This window comes from Arachis ipaensis, chromosome B9 (assembly GCF_059453495.1).
Source record: "Arachis ipaensis isolate K30076 ecotype BB chromosome B9, ASM5945349v1, whole genome shotgun sequence".
NCBI lineage: Eukaryota > Viridiplantae > Streptophyta > Magnoliopsida > Fabales > Fabaceae > Arachis > Arachis ipaensis.
In genome coordinates, this window is record NC_142444.1 from 58,593,453 (window position 1) to 58,608,442 (window position 14,990).

Here is a 14,990-nt window from a genome sequence, read left to right on the forward strand (position 1 = left end):
TCTTCTTTTTCATATGAGCAGGAACAAGGATAAGAACATTCTTGTTGAAGCTGATCCTGAACCTGAAAGGACTCTGAAGAGGAAGCTAAGAGAAGCTAAAGCACAACACTCTGGAGAGGACCTTACAGAAATTTTCGAAAAAGAAGAAGTTATGGCAGCCAAAAATAACAACAATGGTGAAGATGCAAGGAAGATGCTTGGTGACTTTACTGCACCCACTTCTGACTTCTATGGAAGAAGCATCTCAATTCCTGCAATTGGAGCAAACAACTTTGAGCTTAAGCCTCAATTAGTTTCTCTAATGCAGCAGAATTGCAAGTTTCATGGACTTCCATTGGAAGATTCTCATCAGTTCTTAGCTGAATTCTTGCAAATCTGTGACACTATCAAGACCATTGGGGTTAATCATGAGGTCTACAGACTTATGCTTTTCCCTTTAGCTGTAAGAGACAGAGCTAGGATATGTTTGGACTCACAACCTAAAGAAATCCTGAACTCTTGGGAAAATTTGGTCAATGCATTCTTGGCAAAATTCTTTCCACCTCAAAAGTTGAGCAAGCTTAGAGTGGAAGTCCAAACCTTCAGACAGAAGGAAGGTGAATCCCTCTATGAAGCTTGGGAAAGATACAAGCAATTGATCAGAAGGTGTCCTTCTGACATGCTTTCAGAATGGAGCATCCTGTGTATATTCTATGATGGTCTGTCTGAATTGTCCAAGATGTCATTGGACCACTCTGCTGGTGGATCCCCTCATCTGAAGAAAACGCCTACAGAAGCCCAGGAACTCATTGAGATGGTTGCAAATAACCAGTTCATGTACACTTCTGAAAGAAATCCTGTGAATAATGGGATGACTCAGAAGAAAGGAGTTCTTGAGATTGATACTCTGAATGCCATATTGGCTCAGAATAAAATATTGACTCAGCAAGTCAATATAATTTCTCACAGTCTGACTGGAATGCAAGCTGCATCCAGCAGTACTAAAGAAGCTTCCTCTGAAGAAGAAGCTTATGACCCTGAGAATTCTGCAATGGAAGAGGTGAATTACATGGGAGAATCCTATGGAAACACCTATAATCCTTCATGGAGGAATCATCCTAATTTCTCATGGAAGGATCAGCAAAAGTGATGAGAGGAACTTTTGCGTGGTCTAGAAATTTACGGATAAATCCTCGTTGCAAGTATAGTTTCTAAACCTTCAAAAGTCCTTTCATACAAACATTTTGGTTTTCACAAGTAACAAACCCCTAAATAAATTGATAACCGAAGTATTCAAACCTTGGGTCGTCTTCTCAAGGAACTGCAGGGAAGTATGTTCTTATTATTAGTTATGGAGATTGTAAATTGGGGTTTTGAGAATGAGGAGTGAATAGTTTAATTAGCGAATAAAGTAAATGAAGAACAAGCAATTTAAATGGCAAGTAAAATAAATAAATGAATGTAAATAAACTTTTGGCAAGGTATGAGAAACTAGAGGTCCTATCCTGGCTATCCTTATCAATGATGATGAGAATTGAATCTTAATTCCGCTTTGTTAGCCTTTACTAAGATAAAGGAAGGTCAAGGGATTAATTGGATTGATCTTCGGATCCTATTTTATTTTCTAAGAAAAGATTGGAATTCTTGAAGCTCAATTCAATTAACAAAGATAACAATTATCAACCATGTTTGAGTTTGATAACTCCTGAGTTACTGATTTCTTAACCAAAACCAAAAGGAGAAAAGTAAATCTACTGGAATAAGAATGTCTTCAGATTGGGAATAATTGTAACTAATAAATAAAAGAAAGCAATATTAACTGAAATACCTCAAATAACATTAATCCAAAATAATAATCTGTAACATGGAAGAATTCATAAATTAAATTGCAAAAGTAAATAATCAACTAAAGTAGTGAATAAAAGTAAAAGAGAAGCTTGAAGTAAAGGAACATTAAACCTGGGATCGAGAGTTACTTCTGAATTCAGAGAAATCCTAAATCCTAATCCTAAGAGAGAGGAGAGAACCTCTCTCCAAACTAAATCTAACTCATGAAAACTAAAACTAAAGTTGTCTCTCTCTGAATGGATGCATTCCCTCATTTTATAACCTCTGGTCTATGCCTTCTGGACTTGGATTTGGGCCAAAAAGGGCTTCAGAAATCGCTGGGAGCGTTTTCTACAATTTCTGGTGCGTGGCCTCTGTCACGCGTCCGCGTGGGTCACGCGGTCGCGTCATTCGGAGCTTTTCTTGTCACGCGGTCGTGTCAGTCATGCGGCCGCGTCATATCTGTCTTGCTTAAGGTGCGCGGTCGTGTCAGTCATGCAGCCGCGTCGCTGTTGATTCGCGCTTCGCATGCGTCTGCGTCGCCCATGCGATCGCGTGGATGCCAGTTTCTTTAGAAACTCCGTTTTGTGCTTTCCTTCCATTTTTGTATGTTTCTTTTCCATCCTTTAAGTCATTTCTGCCTTAGAAGATCTGAAACTACTCAACACACTAGTCACGTCATCGAATGGAATTAAAGGTAATTAAAATAATTAGTTTTAAAGCATAGGAAACATGTTTTTCACATACATCACATAATGAGGAAGGGAAAGTAAAACTATGCAATTAATATGAATAAGTGGGTGAAGGATTGAATAAATCACTCAAACTAAGCACAAAATATATCATAAAATATGGGTTTATCAAAAAGCCTAATGAAGGCTTCAATAATAATAATGGTGGGAGAAATGGGTTTGGCAATAGCAAGCCTTTTCCATCATCTTCTGAGCAACAGACAGAGAATTCTAAGCAGAGCCTCTCTGACTTAGCAACCATAGTCTCTGATCTATCTAAGACCACTCTCAATTTCATGACTGAAACAAGGTCCTCTATTAAAAATTTGGAGGCACAAGTGGGTCAACTGAGTAAAAGAGTTACTGAAATCCCTCCTAGTACTCTCCCAAGCAATACAGAAGAGAATCCAAAAAAAGAGTGCAAGGCCATCAATATAACCAACATGGCTGAACCTATAGAGGAGGGAAAGGCATTGATTTCCAATGAGGAAGACCTCAATAGACGTCCACTGACCCCTAAGGAGTTCCCCATTGAGGAACCAAAGGAATCTGAGGCTCATATAGAGACCATAGAGATTCCATTAAACTTATTGTTGCCATTCATGAGCTCTGATGAGTATTCTTCCTCTGAAGAGGATGAAGATATTATTGAAGAGCAAGTTGCTCAATATCTAGGAGTAATCATGAAACTGAATGCCATGTTATTTGGTAATGAGACTTGGGAGGATGAACCTCCATTGCTCATCAATAAACTGAATACCTTGGTTCAACGGAAATTACCTCAGAAGAAACCGGATCCTGAAAAGTTCTTAATACCTTACATTATAGGCACCATGATCTTTAAAAAGGCTCTGTGTGATCTTGGTTCAAGTATAAACCTCATGCCACTCTCTGTAATGGAGAAACTAGGGATCTTTGAGGTACAAGCTGTAAGAATCTCACTAGAGATGGCAGATAATTCAAGGAAACAGGCTTATGGACTTGTAGAGGATGTCTTAGTGAAGGTTGAAGGCTTTTACATCCCTGCTGATTTCATAATCCTAGACACTGGAAAGGAAGAGGATGAATCCATCATCCTTGAAAGACCCTTCCTAGCCACAGCATGAGCTGTGATTGATGTGGACAGAGGAGAGTTAGTCCTTAAATTGAATGAGGACTACCTTGTGTTTCAGGCTCAAGGATCTTCTTCTGTAACCATGGAGAGGAAGCATGAAAGGTTTCTCTCAATATAGAGTCAAGCAGAGCCCCCACACTCAACTTCTAAGTTTGGTGTTGGAAGGCCACCATCAAGCTCTGAATCTCTGTGAAGCTCTCTAAGAGCTCACTGTCAAGCTATTGACATTAAAGAAGCGCTTGTTGGGAGGCAACCCAATGTTATTTAATTAAATTTATTTATATTCCATTGTCATTTTATGTTTTCTTTAGGTTGATGATCATGTGAAGTCATAAAAACAACTGCAGAATTAAAGCAAAATAAAAAATAGCACACCCTAGAGGACAGGCTTACTGGTGTTTAAACGCCAGTAAGGATATCAGAATGGGCGTTTAACGCCCGGCCTGGCAGCATTCTGGGTGTTAAACACCAGAATGGGCAGCACTCTAGGCGCTTAACATCAGAAAAGGGTGTCTGGCGTCTGGCTGAAGTTAAATGCCAGAAACGGCAGACAGACTGGCATTTAACGCCAGAAAAGGGTGTCTGGCTGGCGTTAAACGCCAGAAAGGGGCAGCAGACTGGCGTTTAACACCAGGAAAGGTAGCAGAGTTGGCGTTTAACGCCATAATTGGCACACAGAGGGCGTTTAAACGCCAGAATGGTGCAGGGAGCAGAATTCCTTGACACCTCAAGATCTGTGGATCCCACAGGATCCCCACCTACCCCACCTCTTCTTCTCTCCTCTTCACACCTTTCTATAACACTCTTCCCCAAATACCCTTCACCTATCAAATTGTACCCTCTTCCCCATATTCTCTTCACCACTCACATCCATCCATCATAAAATCCCACCTACCTCATCATTCAAATTCAAACCATTTTCCTCCCAAACCCACCCCTTCATGACCGAATTCCCTTTCTCTCTCTCTCTCTCTCTCTCTCTCTCTCTCTCTCTCTCTCTCTCTCTCCTACCCTATAAATACCCCTCCTCACTACCTTCACTTTCACACATCACAAATAATTCTTTCCCCCCTTGGCCGAAACCAACACTACCCTCCATCTCCTCCATTTCTTCTTCTTCTACTCCTTTCTTTCTTCTTTTTCTCGAAGACGAGCAAAACTTCTAAGTTTGGTGTGGGAAAGCTCTTCTTTTTGTTTTTCCATAACCATCAATGGAACCTAAGGCCGGAGAAACCTCTAGAAAGAGGAAAGGGAAGGCAATTGCTTCTACCTCCAAGTCATGAGAGATGGAGAGATTCATCTCAAAGGTCCATCAAGACCACTTCTATAAAGTTGTGGCCAAGAAAAAGGTGATCCCCGAGGTCCCCTTCATGCTCAAGAAGAGTGAATATCTGGAGATCTGACGTGAGATTCGAAGAAGAGGTTGGGAAACTCTTACCAACCCAATCCAACAAGTCAGAATCTTAATGGTTCAAGAGTTCTATGCCAATGCATGGATCACTAACAACCATGATCAAAGTATGAACCCGAACCCAAAGAATTGGCTCACAATGGTTCGGGGGAATTACTTGGATTTCAGTCCAAAAAATGTGAGGTTGGCATTTAACTTGCCAATGATGAGAGGAGATCTTCATCCTTTCACTAGAAGGGTCAAATTTGATCAAAGGTTGGACTAAGTCCTCATGGACATCTGTGTAGAAGGAGCTTAATGGAAGAGAGACTCAAGAGGCAAGCCGGTTCAACAAAGAAGGCTTGACCTCAAACCCGTGGCTAGGGGATGGTTGGAGTTTATTCAACGCTCTATCATTCCTACTAGCATTCGGTCTGAAGTTACAATAGATCGGGCTATCATGATCCATAGCTTCATGAATGGAGAAGAAGTAGAAGTTCATGAGATCATACCTCTAGAACTCTACAAGGTGGCGGACAAGCCCTCTACTTTGGCAAGATTAGCCTTCCTTCATCTCATCTATAACCTATGCAATTCAGTTGGAATTGTCATAGAGGAAGACATCCTCATTGATGAGGACAAGCCCGTCACTAAGAAGACGATTTAGTAAACAAGAGAGCCCACTCATGGACCTCAACAAGAGCATGAGGAAATTCCTCATCAAGAAATCCCTGAGATTCCTCAAGGGATACACTTTCCTCCACAAAACTATTGGGAGCAAACCAACACCTCCTTAGGAGAATTGAGTTCCAGCATGGGGCAACTAAGGATGGAGCACCAAGAGCACTCCATTATTCTCAATGAAATCAGAGAGGACCAAAAGGCCATGAGGGAGGAGCAACAAAGGCAAGGAAGAGACATAGAGGAGCTCAAGCACTCCATAAGACCTTCAAGAGAAAGAACTAGCCGCCATCACTAAGGTGGACCCGTTATTTAATTTTCTTGTTCTTATTTTTCTGTTTTTCGAATTCTATGCTTATTGTTTTGTCTATGTTTTTGTCTTTATTACATTATCATTAGTGTCTAGTGTCTATGTCTTAAAGTTATGAATGTCCTATGAATCCATCACCTTTCTTAAATGAAAAATGCTTTTATTTGCAAAAGAATAAGAGGTACATGGATTTTGAATTCTATCTTGAAATTAGTTTAATTATTTTGATGTGGTGGCAATACTTTTTGTTTTCTGAATGAATGCTTGAACAGTGCATATTTTTTATATTGTTGTTTATGAATGTTAAAATTGTTGGCTCTTGAAAGAATAAAGAAAAAGGAGAAATGTTATTGATAATCTAAAAAATCATAAAATTGATTCTTGAAGCAAGAAAAAGCAGTGAAAAACGCAAAGCTTGCGAAAAAAAAATATATGCGAAAAAAATAAGAAAAAAAGAAAGAAAAAGAAAAAGCAAGCAGAAAAAGCCAGTAGCCCTTTAAACCAAAAGGCAAGGGTAAAAAGGATCCAAGGCTGAGCATTAATGGATAGGAGGGCCCAAAGGAATAAAATCATGGCCTAAGCGGCTAAATCAAGCTATCCCTAACCATGTGCTTGTGGCGTGAAGGTGTCAAGTGAAAAGCTTGAGACTGACCGGTTAAAGTCGTGGTCCAAAGCAAAAAGAGTGTGCTTAAGAGCTCTGGGCACCTCTAACTGGGACTCTAGCAAAGCTGAGTCACAATCTGAAAAGGTTCACCCAGTTATGTGTCTGTGGCATTTATGTATCTGGTGGTAATACTGAAAAACAAAATGCTTAGGGTCACGGCCAAGACTCATAAAGTAGCTGTGTTCAAGAATCAACATACTGAACTAGGAGAATCAATAACACTATCTGAATTCTGAGTTCCTATGGATGCCAATCATTCTGAACTTCAAAGGATAAAGTGAGATGCCAAAACTGTTCAGAAGCAAAAAGGCTACAAGTCCCGCTCATCTAATTGAAGCTAATATTCATTGATATTTTTGAGATTTATTGTATTTTCTCTTCTTTTTATCCTATTTTATTTTTAGTTGCTTGGGGACAAGCAACAATTTAAGTTTGGTGTTGTGATGAGCGGATAATTTATACCCTTTTTGGCATTATTTTTACATAGTTTTTAGTATGTTTTAGTTACTTTTTATTATATCTTTATTAGTTTTTATTCAAAAATCACATTTCTGGACTTTACTATGAGTTTGTGTGTTTTTTGTAATTTCAGGTATTTTCTGGCTGAAATTGAGGGACCTGGCAAAAATCTGATTCAGAGGCTGAAAAAGGACTACAGATGCTGTTGGATTCTGACCCTCATGCACTCGAAGTGGATTTTCTGGAATTACAGAAGCTCAATTGGCGTGCTCTCAATTGCCTTGGAAAGTAGACATCTTGGGCTTTCCAGCAATATATAATAGTCTATACTTTTCTCGAGATTTGATGGCCCAAACTGGCGTCCAAAACCAGCCTAAAAGTTCCTGGCGTAAAACGCCCAAACTGGCACCAGAATTGGAGTTAAACGCCCAAACTGGCACCCAAGCTGGCGTTTAACTCCAGGAACAGCCTATGCACGTGAAAGCTTCAATGCTCAGCCAAAGCACACACCAAATAGGCCCCTGGAAGTGAATTTCTGCACTATCTGCACTTAGTTACTCATTTTTTCTGTAAACCGAAGTTACTAGTTTAGTATAAAAACTACTTTTAGAGATTTATTTGATATGAATTCTTTACAAACTTTATCATCTTTTGACCACTGTTCACATTTGGGGAGGCTGGTCATTCGGCCATGCCTAGACCTTTTTCACTTACGTATTTTTAATGGTGGAGTTTCTACACCCTATAGATTAAGGTGTGGAGCTCTGTTGTTCTTCATGAATTAATACAAGTACTATTGTTTTTCTTTCAATTCATGCCTACTTCTTCTCCAAGATATACTCTCGTACTTAATTCAGTTAAGTCAGAATGAAATGGTGTCCCGTGACAATCACCCAATATTTGTTACTCGCTTAGCCAAGATCTGCGTGCCTGACAACCATAAAGCGGTCTACATGATGTTCAACGTAGTCATTGGATGACAGCTGAAGTATATTCTCTTAGATATCTAATACACGGACCGAGTCTGCGAGATTAGTATCTTCGTGGTATAGGCTAGAATCATTGGCAGCATTTCTGGGATCCGGAAAGTCTAAACCTTGTCTGTGGTATTCCGAGTAGGATCCGGGAAGGGATGACTGTGATGAGCTTCAAACCTGCGAATGTTGGGCGCAGTGAAAGTGTGCAAAAAGATCAATGGATCCTATTCCGATGCTAGTGGGATCCGACAGATGATTAGCCATGCGGTAGCTGTGCCTGGTATTTTTCATCCGAGACGAGAAATCCGACAGTTGATTAGCCGTGCAAAAATCGTAGAGGACCATTTTAACTGAGAGGATCTTACAGCTTGCCATGGAAGGGAGCACGCATGATTGGAGGAAGGCAGTAGGAAAGCAGAGGCTCAGAAGCAACAAAGCATCTCCAAACGCTTATCTGAAATTCCCACCAATGAATCACATAAGTATCTTTATCTTATTTTATGTTTTATTTATCTTTTAATTATCAAAACCTCATAACCATTTGAATCTGCCTGACTGAGATTTACAAGATGACCATAGCTTGCTTCAAGCCAACAATCTCCGTGGGATCGACTTTTACTCACGTAAGGTATTACTTGGACGACCTAGTGCACTTGCTGGTTAGTTGTGTGAAGTTGTGAAAAGTGTGAAACACGATTTCCCACACCAACAACTCCGAACAAGTTAAATGTCAACAAGATTGGCTCCATTGAAATGGTTCTTCAAGATAAACAGGTAGGAGCATTTTTTACAAAATATAATTGTGCTTTATATGTCATTGTTATGACTTAAACATGTTAAGGATATACTCACTCTTTAAGTATTCACTTCATTGTCATAGGGTGGCAGGATTTATCCAACCATACCAAGATCACTGGCAAAGAAATACATTAGTGTTATTCTTGAGTTCCACATGTATACTATGAGTAACTTCATAGTTGTTGACAACATGACCAAGGAAAAAATGGTTTTAGTAGCTGGGTACTTGTGCTTTCATATAGAACAAGGGTTGAACATATAGAGAATCCAACTTTTCCTTTGGAAGCATTTCGATTTTGGAACCTTGCAGAGGTGCATACAGTCGAGAAAGTAGAGGATCTTGAACTGTTTGGTGAGTCTAAGACTATGTGTAATGATATATAGATGTTCAGAAAATTTATAACCACTTGGAAAGCCATACCTAAAAGTGTGTTTCTTATTGTTTTGTAGATATAATTGGAGAAGTTTTTAGAAAGGAAGATCCAAGAGAATTAGTAACTAGCAAGGGAATAGAGACTAAGCGCTTGGTTATTATTGTGGAAGACTTGGAGTAAGTGTTTATTTATGTGTTTTTATTAAGAGATATCTGTTGTTTATTCAATTTTCTTATTTATATAGTAAGATTGAATTGCTGGGGCTGATAACAGGAAGAACAGGATAAGTTGTACTCTCTTTGGCGAAACGGTTGACCAGATACTCCCCCACCTTGATGATGATCGACTTGAACCGCTTATTGTGGTACTCTAATATTTTAAAGCAACCAGATGGAATGGAAAAAATTCAATGCAGAGCCACTTTGAACTGTCCAAGGTCCATGTCAACCCAGAACTAAAAGAAGTTATGTCCTTTAGAAAATGTTGAGTACATTTTGAAAAGAAGTTGAATGTTTTGTGGTCATATAACAGTGTTGTCTAACCATTAACACGTGAGTTGCAGCCTACTCAGCGGTTCTGAGTTAACTTCAGTGAGGATTAGCCATTAGTCGACGCAAAGTTCATGGGCTGGGACTGATGAGCTCAACAATGGCACGACTGTTGTGAAAACGATCGAAGAAGTTTTGAAGTCTGTCGAGGTAATTTGATGTTTTTATTGTTAAAATTATTGTAATTATGAACCTATTTGCTGTTTGATGACTTGCATCATTTACCCTTTTTTCTTATCCAAAAAAGACCATAAAAGAGCATAATCTCATTCAATCATTGCAATTCATGAACTAATTGATGAATATTATGGTACATTGCTTTGAAATGGGTTTGTACTGAATTTTAGGTGAAAAGAGCAACAAAAAGGGAAGAAAACAATAAAATACAGCTGGGCGTGTGAAACTGGCATGCCACTTAGAACAAACGCCATGAAAGTATATGGGCGTGGCACGCAAGTTATGTTTTCCAAAAAGGATCCTCAAAGCTTTTACATGGGCGTGGCATGCCAGGAGCTGGGCGTGGCATGCTAGTATAGTTTTTCAGAGAGCAATGCTGAAGGCCACAAGAGGGGCGTGGCACGCCAAGCTGGGCGTGTCACCCCAAACTGGGCATGGCACGCCAAGTCCATCACACACTATGGGTGTGCCACTTGAACCATTGGGCGTGGCTTGCCATTTCATCAATCCAGAAGGGACAATCACTTGGGCGTGCCACTTGGTATCGAAGGCGTGGCATGCCATCTCCAAACCATCACTTGGGCGTGCCACCTGAAGACCCAGACGTGGTACGCCAAGCTTAAAGGAGCCACCTTAAGGTGGGCGTGCCACTTGAGCATCAAAGTGTGGCATGCCAGTACAAATTTTCAGAGAAGTTAAAGGTCTAAGTACTTGGGCGTGCCACTTGGTGTCGAAGGCGTGGCACGCCAGACCCTGTACGTGCCACGCTAGTTCAATTGTCTAGAAAGATGAACCAAGCACACAAAATGGGCGTGGCGCGCCAGACCCTGGGTGTGCCATGCTAGTTCAACTTTCCAGAGAGGAGAAGAAGAAGGAAGAGGCTTGGACGTGCCACTTAGGCTCGAAGGTGTGGCACGCCAGGCTAACCAAGGCTTAAAAAGACCCTGGGCGTGCCACTTGGGTTCGAAGGCGTGGCACGCCAGGGGCACCAAAACATGAGGCGTGCCACTTGAAAAGCTGGGCGTGGCGCGCCAAGCCAAATTGAAAGGCTGGGTGTGGCACGTCACTTAAACGCCAGTCACACGCCATGCGGGAAGGTCACGTTTATTGAGTTTTCTTTTCCCTCCAAATTGTATTTTTCTTTTCTCTTTTGTATTTTCTTTATTCTAGTGCTAGGAGTAGTATAAATAACCGCTGAAAGTACTGAGAAGGGGTTGTTGAGTAATAGTTTTGTTAACATATAGTTAGATTTACTTTTCACATCATCTTCTTTCATCTCTTGTACTTTTCTCTTGAACTATGAGTAGCTAAATTCCCTCTCATTGAGAGATGGAGCTCTGTTGTACTTGATGGATTAATGATAGTGAATTTCTTCTTCTCTTCATCTTTTCTTTGATTTGCTAGAAGGAATTTCATTTTAATGTTAGTGTTCAATCATCTTGGGAAAGAGTTGAATGCAAAATGGGTTTCATAGGAACCTTGGAAAAGGAAACATGAAACCATGCTAGAAATCCCTTCTCACACTTGAGTAGAATCTGGGTTTTGGTGATTGGATATGGTGACATATAATCCACCCTCTACTTGGATCTATGAGGATGTGTGGTATAATCAGGGATCAAGCATATCTCTCTTCATGAGCAATTAGACCAAGGAATTGGCTATTGATCAAGATCTGAGAGATTGAATCACCAAGGGATTGGGGTTCAATCAATCATGATTGCCAAGAGGTCAATGAGTTGCATGATTGAAGATGAGATGAGTTAGATTTAATCCAAAAAGAACAATATCTCCTGATCTCAATGAATTCCCCTTATTCTTATCTTCCACATTCTTTGTAGCTTTCTTTACATTTTGTTATTCCCCATTCCCATTCACAATTAAGTCATTTATGTTTCTGCACTTTACATTATTGCCATTTCCTTTCCTGCACTTTATTGCTTATCTTTACTTTTGAGTCATTTATATTTCTGACCATTTACAATTCTGCAATCACCATCTATTTTGCTCCACTTGACTAATTCACCCATTGATTAAAATTGCTCAAATCTACCAATCTCTGTGGATACGATCCCGCTCCTAGTGGGTTATTACTTGACAATATTTTTGGTGCGCTTGCCAAAAGAACGGATTCATTAATTTCATACGGGGAGTGAATTTCGGTCATCAAGTTTTATGGCACCGTTGACGGGGATTGGTTTGAATTTGACAATGATTAAATTGATGGGTAGCTAGATTAAGCACTTTAATTACCTTGTTAATTCTTTTTCAGTTCTTTAATTTTCTTTGTTTCTATTTTATTTTACTTTTACTTTGATCATTTTTGCTATTCATTGTTCATACTTCCATTTTTCTTACTGCTTTATTAACTGTTTGATTAATTGGACCAACCAAACTAGCTACCAGTCTTAACAAGGAGTGATTTCTTCACTTGTCCTCTGTCTGCTGTTTATTGAATGTATGACAGGTAGGAGAGGAGAAACCTCATCCTCTTTTGATAGTAAACCTGAGAGGACCTTTCTGTGATTAAGGAGGAAAGCAAGAGGCAAAGGAATAGTCCGAGAGGAAGTAGTGGAGGAAGATCTGGGAGCTACTATGGAGGAAGAGGTGCAAAACCATGTTGGAGTAGATGCTGGCAATCATATTGGGCAAGAAAGGAGAGTCTTAGGCTCCTACATTGGTATGCGAAATTGTTACTCAGGTTGTGAATTATTATTCGAAATTGATTCCCTGGTAATGGCACCAAAAATGGATGCACAGAACCATGGTCTAAACATATCTTCACAACTTCGCATAACTAACCAGCAAGTGCACTGGGTCGTCCAAGTAATACCTTACGTGAGTAAGGGTCGAATCCCATGGAGATTGTTGTTATGAAGCAAGCTATGGTCACCTTGTAAATCTCAGTCAGGCGGATATAAAATAGTTATATAGTTTTCGAAATTTAATAATAAAAGAAGGATAGAAATACTTATGTAAATCATTGGTGAGAATTTCAGATAAGCGTATGGAGATGCAATCGTTCCTCTGAACCTCCGCTTTCCTGCTGTCTTCATCCAATCAGTCTTACTCCTTTCTATGGCTGGCTTTATGCAAGGGCATCACCGTTGTCAGTGGCTACATCCCCTCCTCTTGTGAAAATGGTCCAAGATGCCCTGTCACGGCACGGCTAATCATCTGAGGTTCCCGATCATGCTGGAATAGGATTCACCCTCCTTTTGCATCTGTCACTACGCCCAGCACTCGCGAGTTTGAAGCTCGTCACAGTCATTCAATCATTGAATCCTACTCGGAATACCACAGACAAGGTTTAGACTTTCCGGATTCTCTTGAATGCCGCCATCATTCTAGCTTACACCACGAAGATTCCGATTAAGAGATCTAAGAGACACTCATTCAATCTAAGGTAGAACGGAAGTGGTTGTCAGGCACGCGTTCATAAGGAATCATGATGATTGTCACGTTCATCACATTCAGGTTGAAGTGCGAATGAATATCTTAGAAGCGAAATAAGATGAATTGAATAGAAAAAAGTAGTACTTTGCATTAATCTTTGAGGAACAGCAGAGCTCCACACCTTAATCTATGGAGTGTAGAAACTCTACCGTTAAAAATACATAAGTGAAAGGTCCAGGCATGGCCGAATGGCCAGCCCCCTAAAATGTGATCACAGGATCAGAATACAATCCAGGATTCAAAGATAAAACTCAGGATGTCTAATACAATAGTAAAAAGTCCTATTTATAATAAACTAGCTACTAGGGTTTACAGAAGTAAGTAATTGATGCATAAATCCACTTCCGGGGTCCACTTGGTGTGTGCTTGGGCTGAGCTTGAATGTTACACGTGCAGAGGCTCTTTCTGGAGTTGAACGCCAGGTGGTAACGTATTTCTGGCGTTCAACTCTGGTTTGTGACTTGTTTCTGGCGTTTAACTCCAGACAGCAGCATAGAACTGGCGTTCAACGCCCTTTTACGTCATCTAAACTCAGCCAAAGTATAGACTATTATACATTGTTGGAAAGCCCTGGATGTCTACTTTCCAACGCAATTAGAAGCGCGCCATTTTAAGTTTTGTAGCTCCAGAAAATCCATTTTGAGTGCAGGGAGATCAGAATCCAACAACATCAGCAGTCCTTCTTCAACCTCTGAATCTGATTTTTGCTCGAGTCCCTCAATTTCAGCCAGAAAATACCTGAAATCACAGAAAAATACACAAACTCATAGTAAAGTCTAGAAATGTGAATTTAACATAAAAACTAATGAAAACATCCCTAAAAGTAACTAGATCCTACTAAAAATATACTAAAAACAATGCCAAATAGCGTATAAATTATCCGTTCATCACAACACCAAACTTAAATTGTTGCTTGTCCCCAAGCAACTGAAAATCAAATAGGATAAAAAGAAGAGAATATACTATAAATTCCAAACTATCAATGAAACATAGCTCCAATCGAATGAGCGGGACTTATAGTTTTTTGCCTCTTGAATAGTTCTGGCATCTCACTTTATCCATTGAGGTTCAGAATGATTGGCTTCTATAGGAAGTCAGAGTTTAGATAGTGTTATTGACTCTCCTAGTTCAGTATGATGATTCTTGAACACAGCTATTTTATGAGTCTTGGCCGTGGCCCTAAGCAGTTTGTTTTCCAGTATTACCACCGGATACATAAATGCCACAGACACATAATTGGGTGAACCTTTTCAGATTGTGACTCAGCTTTGCTAAAGTCCCCAATTAGAGGTGTCCAGGGTTCTTAAGCACACTCTTTTTTTGCTTTGGACCTTGACTTTAACCGCTCAGTCTCAAGTTTTCACTTGACACCTACACGCCACAAGCACATGGTTAGGGACAGCTCGGTTTAGCCGCTTAGACCAGGATTTTATTCCTTTAGTCCCTCCTATCCACTGATGCTCAAAGCCTTGGGATCCTCTTTATTTGCCCTTGCCTTTTGGTTTTAA

The 14,990-nt window shown here is 40.0% G+C and overlaps 1 protein-coding gene and 1 non-coding gene across 2 annotated transcripts; one reads left to right on the forward strand and one right to left on the reverse strand.

The window, feature by feature from the left end:
- Positions 1 to 556: 556 nt before the first annotated feature.
- On the reverse strand, positions 557 to 664 carry LOC148544780 (small nucleolar RNA R71). The gene has a single exon (XR_015901154.1). It is a non-coding gene; the product is annotated as a small nucleolar RNA R71 (small nucleolar RNA).
- An 8,221-nt stretch (positions 665 to 8,885) lies between these two features.
- Positions 8,886 to 9,677, forward strand: LOC107615430 (uncharacterized). The gene is made up of 5 exons (XM_016317493.1): positions 8,886 to 8,906; positions 9,013 to 9,086; positions 9,173 to 9,282; positions 9,381 to 9,480; positions 9,578 to 9,677. Exons 1-5 carry the CDS (start codon positions 8,886 to 8,888, stop codon positions 9,675 to 9,677), a joined length of 405 nt encoding a protein of 134 aa, XP_016172979.1.
- The last annotated feature ends 5,313 nt before the right edge of the window (positions 9,678 to 14,990 follow it).

What these genes read in the sequence shown, in the direction of transcription:
- LOC107615430 (XM_016317493.1), top strand. Translation starts at nt 8,886, where the DNA reads ATGGTTCTTCAAGATAAACAG. An exon ending in TGGTTCTTCAAGATAAACAG is followed by an intron (nt 8,907 to 9,012) that starts GTAGGAGCATTT and finishes TCATTGTCATAG; the next exon opens with GGTGGCAGGATTTATCCAAC. An exon ending in GTTATTCTTGAGTTCCACAT is followed by an intron (nt 9,087 to 9,172) that starts GTATACTATGAG and finishes GCTTTCATATAG; the next exon opens with AACAAGGGTTGAACATATAG.